Raw genomic sequence first — 17617 nt, forward strand, 5'->3', positions numbered from 1 at the left:
GAGGCTGACAAGTGTGGGTAAAAAGATCTTTATTGGTACGGGAAAGCATGATGTATTCCTCTGTAACAGATATGCTGTTGTTCACCTGTCCAGATTTAGGTCCTACAACCAGATGTGAAGGATAATGGGATAAGCAATGAGTCCTACATGTGACAGTGGAGAATATTTCTATAGAAGAGCCTCAGGTAGCACCCACTTTGCCTAGTTTCACATCTAAGTGAGTTGCACAAATGGAGTTCACAGCTTTCTTAAAGGAGATTTTCCTGCATGTACAAGGTGGATGGAGCAAACCTTTATTCTAAGCTACCTAATCAGAGCTGAATTTAAAAGAAGGAAACCATAGGAGATTGTATACATGGGCGGAGGGGGGAGAGAGGTGGACACTGAGATGAAAAACCACAGACTTGAGCCAGGAAGGGAATTAGGAATCCAGCAACGGTAGGACGCTCACGAAGGAGTAGTAAAGAATAAAACAAAGTAGTGATTTGGTAGGTTTTTGGAGAACGCATATAAAAAACCTGTTGTGTCACAGATGTTTATTTGGTTATATGTATTGAAATATACAAGAGTACAAAATGGGTGTGCCCAACTGGAAGCTACTTTACATAATAACATTCTGTATTAAACCGCTTAAGGCTAACAAATTTGATTTTAAACCACTTTAATATATAGATTCATAGCCGGAACTTAAGATTTCGATGTGCATAATGCTCACCTCAGCGCCAACATAGAATGCACATTTTCATAAAAATAAGAAACATGTTACAATTGAAAACAAGGAGGTGATAATTATCCCACCAAGGAATGGTCATGATTCTCATAGCAGATAAACTACAATATGTAATGTTGACTGGCAGACGTCTTGTGCCGATGATGAGATCGTGGGAACTCCTGTGTCACCACTGCTGCACCCACAGCTGAAGGGACTTCCAGGATAATGGAATGCCAAGTTAATTCGAGTTTGCAGTCATAAATGGGGAATATCTTCAGGGATCATTGCTTACACAACAATTCACTTTGGCTTTTCCTTATTACATTACCTGCTTTCTGTCACTGCCCACATTGATGCTTTTAGCATGTGACAAGACTGGGGGGAACAAATCTAAGCAAAACGTGCAATTCCCATTTCAGACAATACCTCCACCTAACGGATGAATCTGAAATTACAGGCCAATCAGAAAGACAGCCATAATGTTCACTTTTCTCATCTAAAAGAGTTGATATGGAATTGATTGTGCCACTCTGTACTGTATTTTACATGGTTGTCTACAGGTGAGTCAATGGTGGTCTTTTATCAACAGATTTTGTCTCAAACCCGCCGTCAATGAGATGTCTCCTTGGTGTTCATTTACATTTTTGTGACAGGGTTCTTCGGTTGTAAGTAAGTAGACAAAGACAGGCTGTAGGCGACAAGAAGGATTGGCTGCCAAACAGTGGTGTGCCTTAATGGGTGATTCTTCCAGGGTTCTTGGAAAGATTGTTTATTATGTTGTTAATGCTAATATTCAAGCAGTACAGAAAGAGAACGCATAATCTGCACCCACAAATCATTAGAAAGCTTCTGGTTTTCCTTCACAATAAATAGGAAAATCTATAGTTTGAATGACGCGTTTTCTCAAGCAAAACTGAAATGCTTCTGCGGTCGGAAATAAAGTAATTTGTAATGGTATTAATTGACCTACCTCTAGAATGTGGACAATGGTCATGGGATAGATGAGGAGCAGTCCTGAAATTGCTTCCCCTAAGTGGGTTTTTACGATGTTGTGGAACAACCGGTCATGGTACCCTTGTGCAGAAGAGGAAAGAAGATGTGTTATCTCTTGATAAAAGCCTGCATCATTTGCATAACAGCAAAACAATTTGATAAAGTATCTGCACCAGCAGGCTGAGAAAGCTCACACCATCATCTCCATATATAGCCCACAGGGAATGAACAGAGGCATAGAAATAGCATATTTTCATTTGGGCTGCAAAGAATTCGTGCTCCCCAAAAATATTCAGACAGACCCTGAAGTAAAAATGCAGCTTTTATCCTCATTCTTTTCAAAATGTGTTTGTGGTAGGACTCTGCCTATTCCGAAAACATGAAGCGGGCCATACATGCTTCTACAGTTGTTTACAGCAGGATGGAGCTGAAAGGATTAACATTCCCAGAACTGCTTTTAGTTTTCATTCAGGCCCTCGCAGACTATACACGGATAGGTAGCCAATGTAATATCACCTACATGATCTCTGCAAAAAATAGGGAGGGCATAACAGGGAAGACATTCTCTGATTATTAGAAAATATTTCGAGGCTATATACAGGCATTAACATTGCATAAAAGAAAGCTTTCACTGGTTCATGTCAGAATGTCCCATGTAATGTAACATTCAGCAGTCCGATTTACTGTAATAACCTGTAAATCAACTGATCTATTACAGTAGTTTTACTCTCACCAGTTTGACTTGGTCCCACCAGCCTATGTTCCTAAATTCTCCAAAATAAAAGGCTGAGCCTACCCTTTCTTTCTATCTGAGCCACTGCAGAGCTTATCCTCTTTCAATGACCTACGTAGAGGCCGTGGATGTGGGAGGAAGTCACTAATAGGATTTGTAGATCGGTTGAAGCCATGTTTCTGTCGCCTTAAATGACTTTGAAGTACCAAGAAGATGTGAGGTGGCACTACTGAGTCATTTAGGCATTTGTGGACTTGTCGAAGTGGGAGGGTATAGTCTGAAAACTTCACCTCGGGGTTGCCCAAAGTCAGTCAATGCAGGGCAGAGTCATGCCAGACATTCAGCATAAACTCTGAATAGTAAATGAATCAAATGTAGATTCATTGTTTGTACATTAACTTCCTGCGATCCTGAAAATCTGCATGTCTGTAATCTTTGAGGACCAACAACAGGTTCTCCTGCTTCAGACGTAGACGCCTTTTTGAAGAGATTGTGAAATTAGCTATAGGATGCTTCTGATGAGACCACTAATGCAGCACAACTTATTATTCACCTATAACTTCCTTTGTTTTATCCAGCCATGGCCCCTGCAGGTAAGAGCGGTGGGTCGGTGAGGCCGGGTTTGGGGGGTAGTATTTCTACATACGACTGCGAGGGAAAATGAAATAAATAATTAATTTTCCCTCGTGGTCATATGTCGAAATCACCCTCACCGGGCCCCACCGCTCTAACCTTCACGGACCGCGGCTGTTTTTATTCTCTGTAGTCACAACACATTGCATGCATCTTGGGAGAGGGTCATGGAGCAGAGAATCTTAATACTGAGAAGGAAGGATTAGTTACGTACCTGTAATCCTAGTTCTTTCCAGGGGTTTCCTCATCAAAGTCATAAGCACCAGAATATTCCCGCCCATGCGCAGGACCCCAGAAACACAATCAAATATGTGAAAACATATATGTATCTCCATATATATTTATATATATATATATATATATATATATATATATATATTCCAAATGAAGTTGCCCTCGCAAGTGAAGACACCCACTCAACGTTTTGTTTACCCTTTTATTCCGGCACGCAGCAGCTAACTGGAGACAGCTCTCCCAACGAATCTTATGCCAGTTTGCCTAATGCGTTTCAGGGAAAAGCTCCTCTTGGTCACAGGCTTGGCTTCTGGGGAAGTAACAGCTAAACAGTTTATATGCAGGTGACGAAAGTCCTCAATCCCGCCCCCCTGGACGTTCCTGCATTCAGGCATTATGGTACCTGTAGTTTATCGTATTTCCATAGTGGATGTAGCTGATCATTTTCTCCCGTAGGTAAATGTTCCAGTTCGGTCGCTGGTACAAGCTGAGCCGGCCGCTGCTTCACTTGCGCCTCACCAGAACAGGTACGTTGTTCCTCTGTGTGTGTCTCATCGCACAGAGACACACGGACCCGCCTCGCCAGCGGCGGGGTTGTCTTCGTGGCCCAGAGCAGGCCACATATATTCCAAATGAAGTTGCCCTCGCAAGTCAAGACACCCATTCAATGTTTTGTTTACCCTTTTATTCCGGCAGGCAGCAGCTAACTGGAGACAGCTCTCCCAACGAATCTTATGCCAGTTTGCCTAACGCGTTTCAGGGTAAGGTTCCTCTTGGTCACAGGCTTGGCTTCTGGGGAAGTAGCAGCTAAACAGTTTATATGCAGGTGACGATAGTTCTCAATCCCGCCCCCCTTGGCGTGTCTGCATTCAGGCATTATGGTACCTGTAGTTTATCGTATTTCCATAAACGATGTAGCTGATCATTTTCTCCCGTAGGTAAATGTTCCAGTTCGGTCGCTGGTACAAGCTGAGCCGGCTGCTGCTTCACTTGCGCCACACCAGAACAGGTACGTTGTTCCTCTGTGTGTGTCTCATCGCACAGAGACACACGGACCCGCCTTGCCAGTGGTGGGGTTGTCTTCGTGGCCCAGAGCAGGCCACATATATTCCAAATGAAGTTGCCCTCGCAAGCGAAGACACCCACTCAACGTTTTGTTTACCCTTTTATTCCGGCAGGCAGCAGCTAACTGGAGACAGCTCTCCCAACGAATCTTATGCCAGTTTGCTTAACGTGTCTCCCACCCACAGGTCTTTTGTTATGTTGCACCACTCTCTCAGATGATGTGAGACACTTCCTGGCAATGGTGCCAGAGGAAGCTCATGTTCATTGCTTCCCTGCTGATCTGGCAGTGTTAGAGGATTGTTGCTGATGACCTCCTCTACCTCTGTTTGACTTTCAGCCTTGGAACTGTGACTTGCCTTGGTTCTTGCTTTGAGACCACTGAGGGGTTTGAACCCTCTGTTGGTAGCCCTTGCGCTGGTTGGTCCTGTATCTTCCCTTGAACTCGTTTTTCTTTTCCAATCCCACAGCTTTGAGAGTGTCTAACTCGACTTTCATCCTCGCCATCTCCTCATCAGTGTGGGAGCCAAACAGGGAAGAGCTAGAAAAGGGTAGATTAAGGATCCTCTGTTGCGCATCTGGTTTAAGAGCCATAGCCAAGCAGACCTCCTAGCACAAATCCCATGTGCATAAGAATGTGCCGACAGTGTAGCACCATCCGCTGCCGTGCTAATCACTTGGTTAGCTACGAGGGATCCCTCTTTGATAACCTCCTCAAAGTCTCTTCTTCTTTTGGAAGCTTTTCAATGAAAAGGTCCAAGGAGTCCCATAAGGCCCTGTCATAGCAGCCTAATAAGGCTGCTGCGCTAGACACTTTCAGAGAAGATGCTGCAGACCCGCAAACCTTCCGTCCCCAGGAATCTTGGGACCAACTTTCTCTGTCCATTGGGAAGACGAAGATGCAGTTACTGCATGCGTTTTCCTTGCCGCCGCAATGATCACAGAGTCCGCAGGCGCATCTGATTCCAAGAAAAAAGGGTATTTCTCTGCCGGCTTATATTTCTTCTGGATTCTAGCCGGTGCAGCTTGAATTGAAGATGGAGTTAGAAAAATGTCCATCACAGGTTCCAGAAGACCAGGAACCAGAGGGAGCAACGGTCGAGACGCTGATCTCTGATAGAGTGTCTCAAAAATAACTGTTGTACCGACCTGAGGAGTCGACATCTCGATGTACAGCTTCTGTGCTCCCCTCTGAAGCACATCATAGTATGTATTTATGTTGTCGATCGGAGATACCCTTGACTGAGGGAAATCCGACAGAGTGGTTGAGTAGTCCCTCTTAGAAGAACGAGTGGATGAGGAAGACCATGTAGGGGATCTTCTCCTCTTGTGACGAGAACCAGAAGGTCTGCGCTCCCGCGACCTGCCTGCGCGGTCCCTATGTCTGGCTGATGGAGACCTAACCACCTCTTGCACCAATCTTTGCAGAGGCGACCTGTGGAGCGGACTGGTGTACTCTTCCTCTCGTCTTTCTGCTCTTGTTGGGTTTTTACTCTAGTGATGGACTGGAAGCAGCCATCGCGGAGACAAATTAACTGAAGGGGAAGCACCCCTGTGTTGTGAAGTAGACCTTCGTCGCGACTTATCCGAATGTTGCTCTCGAGATGTAGATGCTGAATGCTCTGGTGAATGACGCCTCGAGGAGTGATTGGACAAGTGCCGTGACGCTGACTCCGTCATCAAAACTACAGAGCCTTCACCAGACCTCACTGATGCAGGTCTCGATGTCGAGCGTATGACCTGCTCCGACGTAGCCTCCCTCGACGCCAAATGTGATCTCCTTCTCGACGTCGATTTTCGGCCAGTTGTTAGATCTGGTCTTGACGTCGGTTCTCTATTCCTCGACGTCGATTGTCTTGCTGACGATGTCGAAGTACCTCTGTGCCTCAACGTTGTTAGTCGTCGAGTAGACGACGGCGAAGGGCTTCCACTCCTCGATGCCGATCGTCGTCGAGATGATGACGGCGGAGCGCTCTTGTTCCTCGACGCTGAACGTCGCCAGGTTGACAACAGCGGAGGGCTTCTGCTCCTCGACGCCGATTGTCGCTGGGTTGACGATGGCGGAGGACTCCTGCCCCTCGACGTCAATCGTTGCCGGGTTGACGACGGTGGAGGGCTTCTGGCCTTCAACACCGATCGTCGCCGTGATGACGAAGGCGGAGGGCTTCTGTTCCTCGACGCCGATCGTCGCCGGGCCGACGATGGCGGAGGACTTGTAACTCTTGACGCCGATCGTCGCCGGGTTGACGACGGCGGGGGATCACGATTCTTCGACGCTGACAGCGAATGAAGTGACGCACCTGAAAGTCTGTGTTCTTTCAACGGCGAGCCCGCCGTAGATGGTCTTCTCTTGGACGTATGTCCTACCGGTGGAAGTTTTTTCAGCGCCGAGCGCGATGCTGAAGAAGAAGAGTGTGGAATCTTGCTTCTTGAAGAGGATCTGGCCCTCTTGGAGCCCTTTCTCACTGGTGACATGCCTCTGGAAGATGTTCTATCCTTTTCAGCCAATCCATAAAGACGGATTCTTTCTCTGTCTTTCAAAGTTCTTTTTGATAAAGACTGGCAATGAGGGCAAGTCTTGGGGACATGGTCCTTAGGGAGACAGAGTATACAGACTGCATAAGAGTCTGACTTGGCCTTCTTTTTTCCACAAGAAGGGCAGGGGTCAAAAAGAGATGGCATTTTGGAGTGGAAAAAATGCCAAAAAAAGCCAGTACCTTACTTCTCAAGTTGTTAGACGTCGAAGTAAGAAGAGATTTTCCCAAAAAATTGAGATTATTTCTGACAAAAAATCAGAAAAAGATAGAGCTGTGTAACCAGGGTCCTGACTGAAGGAGCTGGAAAGAACAACTGACCTAACTGTCACCCCTGAGGCATGATGGGAAGCTAGGGGTCATGGCTGCCTTAAAGGCACGGTGCTAGTTTATTTCTATGTTGCTAATGGTTAGCTTTTCAGCTTTTCTATGCTATTTTTCTACAATGCAGCATGTGTGCTGTCAATGCTTTCAGCCCTATCTGAGGGATTGTGCTAATTGCTAAGCATTAAAACAGTTTTCAAACATGCTTTGCTGTAGTTGTTCCCTGTTTTTTAATGTATTGTTTATAATATATAGGGGAGTCCTTACAGCATTATTCAGCTTTAGTGTATGGAAGGCTGCATTTACGTTTTATTATACATATATATGGAGATACATATATTTTTTCATATATATGATTGTGTTTCCGGGGTCCCGCGCATGGGCGGGAATATTCTAGTGCTTATGAATATTGATGTGGATCCCCTGGAAGAGAACCATTTATTCACCATCCACAGAGCGTACTGGACGCCAAAGAGGTAATCAAAGATCAGCGGCCAAAGAAGGAGAAGATGCCCCAAGGTCGGAGAAGTGTGTGCAGATGACATACATATGTTTCGGCAGTGTCCCCAACTCGAGGAATTTTCGAAGAAGACGGGTAAGACCTTATCTAAATTGCTGGGACGACAGGTGGAGGTGAGTATAGATTTGGTTATTTTTGGGATAAACCAGCACGAGTTAGCAACACCTAAGTTGAGTAAAGATCAGGAGAAAATTCTCTTTATACTGATACTTTTAGCAAGAAGAGAAATATGTATTAAGTGGGTGAAAAGTATACCTCCAACACATAGAGTCACTAGCTTCCATACAAAGAATAAATAAACTAAACAGGAGTGGGTACACGGGAAAGAGAAATATATTTTGGAGCATCTGGGAAACTCACAATCTTACAAATTAAAGAAGGTGAAAAGCATTATATGGTCCAATGATTAAGCAATGCAATAAAAGCTTTCAAGTGGGAACTTGAAGGAGTAGTCAGAGTGACTAGCTCAACCCAGAACTGATTTGCACTGGAAGTGGACAAAAAGGGGTCAAAGTACAAAGGGGAAGAAGAAACTCTCCACGCATATGTTGCGTTTACCCAGGAGAAACCCCAGAAAGGCGGAATAGAAAGGGAAATGGGGCCTCAGCACCTCCAACTCCAAAATATTGCTAAATGAGGACAAAAATAAATAAAAATACTGAAACCAATGCACTCACCCCACAGATTTGTGTCTCCACTTATACACAGCGTTTGTAGAAATAAGCAGGGTATAAGTGAGTTTTTACTATAATTTACTGTTTTTCAATACAGTGATATAAGAACAACTTCATTTGTTAGGTGCGTTATTACTTTGGGTTGGTCTGTCGGTTCTTGATTTTTAAAGCATGAACTTTTCCTTCAATTAAAATTCTTCAACCTGATCATTACATCCTAATCAAGCTCTAAGATTTCAGGTTTAAAGAAGCCCTTCTTAAGAAGGCTATTGCATGTATACTTTTATCACTAGCCTGAAATAACAGTAAAAAAATATTTGTAACTGAGCATAAAATTATAATTTACTTAATTTCCGATATCTGATGTGATGTAATGATCAATAGCATACTCATTAAACCATTACCCAACATAATTTAGCATTTTCGTACCAAAACTAAGCACTACTAAGCTAATCAGCTGGTATGCATGAGAGCACAAAATTACCTCTCTGAATAATTAAATCTCAGTATGTAATGCCCTACTCTAGTTGTATTGTGGTCCCAAAATCAAAAACATAATCTTTCCTCCTTTTTTATTTCATAGTTCTACCCATGACAGTCGCCACTGAGTAGTGCTTTATTGTTGGACCTCAGTCACTCTATACATTTCACCAACGGTAGCCCCAGTGGCTCTTACTCATCACTTAATGACACCCTCTGAATTCATGCATGAGTTCACTACTATGACTTGGAATGTTAGTGGCATAAACAACTGGATTAAATATACCACTGTCCTGCGCTTTGCGAAGCACCATGCCCCAACAGCTCAACTACTCTAAGAAACCCACCTACTGTGAAATAACTGCCCTCTCCTAGCTCACTATGGATATGAGAGGGTGACCCACTCCAGGCGCATGAGGGGCTTCAGGGGAGTAGGTATCCTCCTACAGGAATCCGTTCCTCTGGTTGTGTCTGTGGTGACGCATGACTCCCTAGGCAGATATGTCACAGAGGGAGGTACTCTTGAAGGCCTCCCTATCCATCTCCTTAATATGTAAGTCCCTCCCCTTCTGGGTGCGGCCCGGGATGTGCTGCTGGGGTTACCCTAGGGTAATACTATTATAGGGGGAGACTTCAACAATGTTATGAACCCTGGGGAGAACTCTAAAGGATCTCAGGGCCCCACAAAGAGCCATAGGTGGGAAATAAAAAGTTGGACCGGGAGTGAGGGGGCTATGCGATGTCTGGAGTATAAAGAATCCCCTCCAAAAAGCGATCATACACCCACCCATCAGCAGCACACAAACGATGTCCCACATCAACCAATTGCTATGCGGTGCTTAAATGCTTGGCATCTTACAAACGCGTAATTCGCAAAGTTTCCCGCTCAAGAAAACAAACACACTTGGACACTAACACAGACACGGTTATGTTGCACAGTACGATATGGGCTGCCAGGAAAGCCACGCTGCAGGGTATAGCCAGGTACTACCTACGGGGTAAAGTAAGAAAAAGTATGAACACACAACAGATATAGAGACTAAAGTGATATCCTTAGACTTAACCTGCCAAGTCTCTCCATCCAAACATATAATAGGGTTGTCCTGTTTTAGGTTTAAACATATAATAACTGATAAAACCGCACCGAAAGAGAAATAGCCATCACCAGTGTAAACATATAAACATTGATAAAACACCTGCACAACCACAAACTAAATGCCATTCAAAGAAAGGAAAAGGAGAAAGAAAGAGTCATTTTTATTTCTTCCTGAGGGGGCTAATATATTGTAACTTTGTTATCTAAGGTAGCAACAAGAACAACTGGGCTAACATTATTGTGCTTGAGATTTGTTGGTTAGGGATGTCACTAAAATATTGTTTCTTCTTCCTTTTGCTTTTTTTCAGTTTTGTGGTCTTTGGTCTAAATATGCAGGGTTTAGAAGCATGTTGTAGGTCTTGTTTAATTATTTTATAAACTGTGAAGAATCAGGAAATATCAAAATCATATTTGATATTTTCGCGACATTTGATTCTTTCACTGATAGGTAAAATGGCTGGTTTCATAAGAAATCTTTCCATCACACTTACCCACAGAAAATGGGTAAAACCCCTTGAAACATCACCCCCCTCTTCTAGCGAGTCAGTATTGATAGTAGGTGAATTGCCAAATACCCCAGGCATCAAACATTCATGGCAAAGTGTAGTGACAGGTATATGTGAATAGAGTGCTGTCGTAAAGCATCTGGGATAGTGGTGAAAACATGACACCAGACCTTTGGAAAACATGGATCGCAGTGTCACTGGAATGCTGCTGCAAAAGTACTTACCAAGTTCAACAAAGATTGGAGTGATATTGTTTGCATTTATTCAGCTACATATATGAAAAAGTTGTGTGTGTGATTACTTGTCAAAATCGACACCTGAGCTGAAGTGCTTCCTTGTATGAGATCCTTGCCATTTCCTAAATGGTATGCTGAACGCATCTTTACAATCTTCATAGTTAATGAAGAAAACTATTGACTTTTGAGTCCATTCTGGTGCACTATTTTGTTATGCGTGGGAACTAAAATCAAATATTTCTCATTTTGTGCTTTGTGTGGCATCAAAGAAAGAGTCATCACAACTGTGTCATTTACCTGGTGGCTCTCGGTCCTAGAGGCCGTGAATTCTATATTATCCATGTGGCAACCGTTAACAGAATTTTGTTGAGTGATGATGCCAAAGGCAAGAAATGTGAGGATCTTCAGTCGCATATTGCTAGTGATGTGAAAAAAAGTACACTCTACTGCATTCTTAGATTTTTACAGGAAAACATGACTTCTGTAGTGGCCATAATAAAAAAACTATTGTTTGAAAACACCCTTGTCTACCAAGTGTGCGGCATAATTTGTGTAGATGTGAAACATCTCCTTGAGAGTAGGCTGGGCAACACTTTTAGGAACTTTGGCACTGCAAAAAGTTCCATGTTAGGGTTCTTGCCACTTGGTAAGCAAAGAAATGTTGACGAGAAATTCAGGACATTTTATTTTACAATGTATGAGAAATGGTTGCAATGATCCATAGACATGTCCCTTCACAACCATGGCATCTGAAGTAAATTAAGCTTCACTGTGGTACTCTGCACACATTCTAGTTCCCTTCTGTAAAGGGGAATTTTATCCAGACTTTCAAAAGTGCTGCTTCATTTATAAATGCTTCAATGCATTTGTTGCAGAACCTGTCCCAGAGAAACACAATCTTCAAGTGCACCAGTATTGGCTTGGGGCCTGAGTTAGAAAAATGTGTACTGGCTGTTTTGGCATTGCCAGTCTCAAGTGCCAATGCTGAGGGCATTTTCACAGATAGAAGTTTACATGGGAAGGAAAGTGCGAGCGCGCAAGACCAAAGACTCACTGAAGAAGTATTTTATTGTGTACAATAAGTTTGATTTGTAAAAATGTATTTGTACCTCATATTCACTGTGCGTACCATACACTACATACCATGCACTATCAGTGCAGAAATCAATATTAAAAGCAAACGTTCAATAAACACCGGAAAAACACTGTTTCTGTTGTTTTTAATGGTGCAAAAATGTGTAACCACTGTTTTTTTAAGATATTGAATTCACTTGAAAACACTGAAAAAAACCACCAGAATTTACCAAAAATAGAAACTGAAAACAGGAAAGCCTACACAGTCTTAGTGCCTCGACATCACCAGGGCATCCCTCGGACAAACGGCATTCGATGAGGCCTGTCAGTGTTGGACAGCCTCATCGAGGACAATCTATGAATGGGGTGGCAAATCAAGTAAAATATTTTAGAGGCTGTCGACATTAGACAGCCTTGCGAACAGTCCCATTCCTAATGAATGACCAGTTGGAGAAATTGGTTCATGCTGCTGCTAGAATGGCTGCTTTTGCTACATACTATTGCTCACTATACTGAGGCCCCGATCCCCCCCTTCCAAGACCCATCTACGCCTCTTATCAAGGACCTCCCCCTACTACACCTCCACTCAAAGGACCACCGCGAGCCTGAGCAACCTTTACAATGCAACAGAATCAGACTTTCCATTCAGGGCCTGATTGCTGGCAAAAACCCCTTGCCAGGACAGTTACCTGGTTGAAAACCACTGTCGGTTCTCATTGCTCTTGACACCTCCACTCCTGGCCATGTACTAGGGCACTATTTCCACAAGGCGCTTTATTCTCGGAACTGGACCTGGCAACTATGGTAGTGTTACACAAATCTGGTCATCCCTCAGAATGGTGTGAGTCCTGCCATCCAATATACATCCTCAACACAAAGCTCAAAATCTACGCCAAAGGCCTGGCTAACAGACTCCTCCCTCTGCTGAAGCACCTAGCTCACACAGACCAATGCAGGTTCATGCTGCACCACAGAACTAGACATAGCATTCGCAGGGTACAGATGGCCCTGGTGCACCTCTCAGATCTACGCAATCCCACATCGCTCAAGCTAATTGACTTCGAAAAAGCCTTCGACTCAGTTGACTAGTCTTTCACGGAGCAGGTGCCTACAAAAATGGGCTTTTGGCCGAAATTCCAATCACATGTTCAGGTTCTATCCTCACAGCCACAGGCACAGGTCCAGATCAATGGTACCCTGACAGAACCTTTCTCAATAAGCTGTGGCACCTGCCAAGGCTGCCAGCTAAACTCTGTTTTATTCGCCGTGGCCATAGAACCCTAGGTACTTCAATGAGATGTGATGCTTAGGTCTGGGGTTTCGACTGAAGACTGGCAGTTGAAGACCGCATAGCAATCTACGCGTACAAAATCCTACTATCCCTCTTGCGGCCTTCCTTCATAGGTCCCTGCCTGTTTTGGATACGGACGTTCTATGGGAGGATTCCGACTTATGGGTCAAAAGGCTTAAATCCCTTTTGGTCCCACAAAGGATGACAGAAGCACACTGAACTGGCAAACGAGGTTGCTGACTTGCAGACTAAGTTTTCATTTGTTGGGGGTGCACACAGCTTTAGAACCCACCCTGACCTGAAACTTAAATTGAGCCCCATAATAAATAAACGGACCACACCTCTTGGCAAATGTGCAACATTGAATCTGAGTGTGCTTGGCAGAGTAGCACTTTTCAAAAGAATTATGCCTCCCCAAATTCTCAAGACCACCCAAAACTTTCCCGTAATAACACCCCACGACTGGTCCCAAAGAGTCACCCAAATACGCTCTTTTTTAAGGCAGACCAAATTAGTGGCCTTTGGCAAATGTGGTCTTTCCCCAACAAATGTTGGGATCGGTATGGTGGGCGTCCACCTTGCAACTTTTGGCAATAAATAACTGGTTAAGTGGGGGATGGCATGACCTGCGTTCCACCTAGAAGTGGCACCGATTGGTCGGAACAACATATATGGCATAGTGTATGGCGACGCTACCCCTCAATCCCTTCCAGATCTCATTAAAGTGGCTTTCTGGTCCTGACGATCTGAACTAAAATGAACTGATTGGAATTAAAAGATTACCCTTGAAACCCACCTGTTGAAAGGTAACTGTTTGAACCATACGGCAACGCTTAAGGGCTTTTATATATGGCAACATATTGGGATCTTAAAGATGGGGAATGTTTGGCAGGGCTCCCACTTATAATCCATGGAAGACCTTCAAGCAAAATACTCGCTACACAAATCCTAATTCTTTTACTACTTACAATTACAACATACTCTACACTCCCATAGGATGCACCTCGACAGCATACCCGAATTTAGTCCACTCAAAGCAAAACTTCTTATGGGTCCAATGGGTAGGGAAGTATGTTGCAGAACTACAAATGTGTGGTTCTCAACTCCAGAGACCCCCTTCTGAATATTAAAATATAATGGAAGGAGTGGCTGGGACTCCCTTGATGACTCTGACTGTAGAGATGCCTGCATGTCCCTGGAGTTACAGTGAACCTGTCAAAATTCTGACTCATCCTGCTCAAGTATCTCCACATGGCCTATCTTACACCTCTGGGGAGTCAACATACTGACCACTTAGACTTGTAATCAGTTAGGATGAGGAGGCTCACTTTTGTCACGCGGTGCGGGAATGTCCCATCATTCTGAAGCACTGATAGGAGGTGTTTGCTTCACTTTCACAGGTGATTGGGGACACAGTGGAACTCTCCCCAAGAATTGTTCTGCATGGTATTCTTGAAGACTTTGGGGGTCCAAGGCAGGCACAGCCGGTACAGGTAAGAGCATCGGGTGGGGGAGAGGAGGGAGTCGACAGAATAGGGAAAATAAAATAAAAAAACAAAACTAAAACCACTTACCTTACGCTCGCCGCATCGCTGACTCGGTGAACAAAGTTGATTCATCAAATTCCAGATCCACAAAGCCAAAAATATCCTAGGATAAGTGAAGTACTTGCCCATTTGCTCTGCCACTCCAGCTTCTGCTCTCTTGGATTGCTCCCACACATATCCAATGACACTCCCACAGGGGCATCCTTGCGATGTTTCACTTTCGCTATATTGATCATATTCTGGCACAGTGCTAGCACAGAAAATGTATGAATTTTCAGAGTAGATTGGGGTGTAAGGGGGAGGGCGGGGTGTGTGTTTGAGTGTGTATGCACTCCCTAACATTAATCTGCCTGGCTACCTCGCAGTGTCAGGATGTAGCACTGCTCTGCTCCAAAACCTTTGAAATATGGTTTTTGGCTGGGTTTCATATCTGTGAGCGACTTATTGGCAGCTGGTGACCCCAGCAGCTCACAAGCGCCCACTGAAGAAGCTTAGAGTAAGCGATATCCTTCTGAAGATTTCTATGACCGTCACATGACATGCAGAGGCAGATTTAAAAAGTTATATCTATTCAAAAAGTGAGAAGTTCTGTTCAAGAAAGGTTCCAGAAACCACTGTAGGGGTGTGCACCCTGTAGATGTCCCAAATGTTTGTGAAACCATCTGGTTATATTCTGTGGTAATGATGAAATAAAAATGTCCACCTCCTCTAAAAGTAGTTAACCTTTATTCAATGATTCAAGTTTCATTTATTTCTCCTAGCGTTTTTTCATAATTTTCATAGATTTACTAATTGTCAAAGTGTACCTAGTGCATCACATTTGTATTTCATGCATAGGTCTCACATGCATAGTGAGGAATGTGCTGAGTCAACCTCTGACAAATATCTCATTAGCATTTAAAATCATAACTTATGTTTAAGTCTTGCAAACATTATAATGCAATTTATTGACATGCAGCTACAATCATTTCAATTTGTCAAAAATGTGATAAAGGTAAGTTGCTCAATTATCATGCAAAGTGTGTTTTCCATGTGTAGGCATACCCTAATCCTATGGAAGAAGAACCCCTTGGGACCAGAGGGACTTTAGACTAACTGGGCTTAAACCTGGAAAACGTAGCCCATGGAGAGAATATAATACCAGGCTAAGGCATAGCAATGCACGCCCCGTTAGCATAGCATAATCATGGCACTAACTTCTCCTTCCAATCGTCTTTGCGGCATGCCTACTCATGCTTCACCAACCCGAACATATGTTGCTTGGTTGAGACATCGGGAAATATACCTTCGGTCAGACTTCCTGATTGTGTGTGCTTCAGTGTCCCCGGAAGCTTGTTTCCTTTCCAGTGAAGAATTGGCTTGGTAGTTTGGTCTGCCCTGTTCCCATGATGCACTGGGCCAGGGACAGACTAATTTGCATATAGCCAGGTTCTGAACTGGGATGGTGCAGTGAGCTAAAAAACGGTGATGGATCAAGCCCTGATCTGTTGACTGGGTAGGAGTGTTCTGATTAACTCAGATACTCTGTCCATCACCACCCCCTTTTTGTAATCAGTGTGATGGGAGCACATACAGCATCATATGTATGGCACCATCTTGGGTGTAGGTGTTGGACAGAGTTCATAGATGCATCATATAAACAACTTTCAATCATTCAGTTTAGAAATATAACTTATTTAAAAAATATATATTTCTATTTATGTTTATAAGGATAGCTTAAGTTTATATTTTCCTCAGAATGTGTGTCACCCACTCCTCAAGGTTTCTTGTTTATGATTTGCAACTCTCTCAATCAATATAATGGATTAGCAGCACTATGGCCACCATATTTTTTGCATTGCTTCCTTTCCAGGTGGATCAATGTTAATAAATGCAGTTTGGATCTATTCAAGGTAGTGCTTTTAATTCATGTATCTACCTCTCATTGTGTTGTTCTTAAGTTAGACTTAATGTTTGTGCGATCTTTTTATGTGTAGGGAGTATGCCATATGTACAGAGCTATCTTTGGTGTGGTCATTCAACCGTAATAGTAGATGTGGTAGAAAAGTCAATTTATGGATGAAGTTTGGACGTTATTCCTACGAAAGGTTCATGAGTAGAATTTCTATACTTCATCTTCTATTCTACTTCACCAACCACCATCCTGATATCATAGACTCTCAGTCTGGCTAGTCATGAAATGAGTGTCTTATATGCATGGGCCATGGGATGCCATCATTTAATCCTGATACATGTGTCTCGAATTTAAATATCCATCAAATAATATTTTTTGTAAGTCTGCCCGGTCTTCTACAACTTCTAGTACGACCCATTTCATTTCAGTTCATCAGGGCTATGTGTGTGTTTATAAAGTGGCTAGTCATTTTAGTTGTCTCCCTCCAACAAGGGATAGTCCTTCTGTGTTCATTTATACAAGTACAGACTGTTTTTGTGGTCATGCCTACATATTACAATGGTTCCCCTGTCGTAACTCCACAATAAAGAAGATATTTCATCTTTATTTATGATTTTCCTAATTTCAATTGATAATGGCGTAAAGGTAGTCACATGTTAATGCTGGTTGGTCCTTCTTTGGTTTGATGTCTAGCAGTGCCTCCCTGTTGTTATTCCTGTTTCGTTTGTATGCTTTTTGGATGATCTTATTGGGGTAATCTCCATAGTTAGGCTGATAGTTTTTTTGCTTGTCTATCATAATTCCTATTACTAGCTGTAATTCCTGCAAATCCTTAAAAACTGGCCAAACAGAAATCTGACCTCAGTGCTCGTGGATGATGACTACCGAATAGGAGCAGGGTGTCCTTCTTAGTTTCCTTGCTATATGTTTGTGCTTCCAGGAACAGATTCCTTAGTTTGATGGCTAAATTTAGAAACGTTTTTTTTAAATCTGAGATTATTTGAGTTAATCTCAAATAGGGATTAATATTATTAGTTCAATAGAAAAATGCTTCTGAATGTGCCCTATCCCCCT

General features: G+C 43.3%; 1 protein-coding gene across 2 annotated transcripts in view; it reads right to left on the bottom strand.

Moving 5' to 3' along the window:
- LOC144785942 (testis-expressed protein 47-like) overlaps positions 1-17617 on the bottom strand; it is a 165463-nt gene that overhangs the window by 82010 nt on the left and 65836 nt on the right. For both annotated transcript variants that reach the window (XM_078664830.1, XM_078664829.1), the window contains exon 3: positions 1683-1786. In XM_078664830.1, the coding sequence (XP_078520956.1) occupies positions 1683-1786 (104 nt within the window). The remainder of the gene's footprint in view (positions 1-1682; positions 1787-17617) is intronic.

This window comes from Lissotriton helveticus, chromosome 10 (genome assembly GCF_964261635.1).
Source record: "Lissotriton helveticus chromosome 10, aLisHel1.1, whole genome shotgun sequence".
NCBI lineage: Eukaryota > Metazoa > Chordata > Amphibia > Caudata > Salamandridae > Lissotriton > Lissotriton helveticus.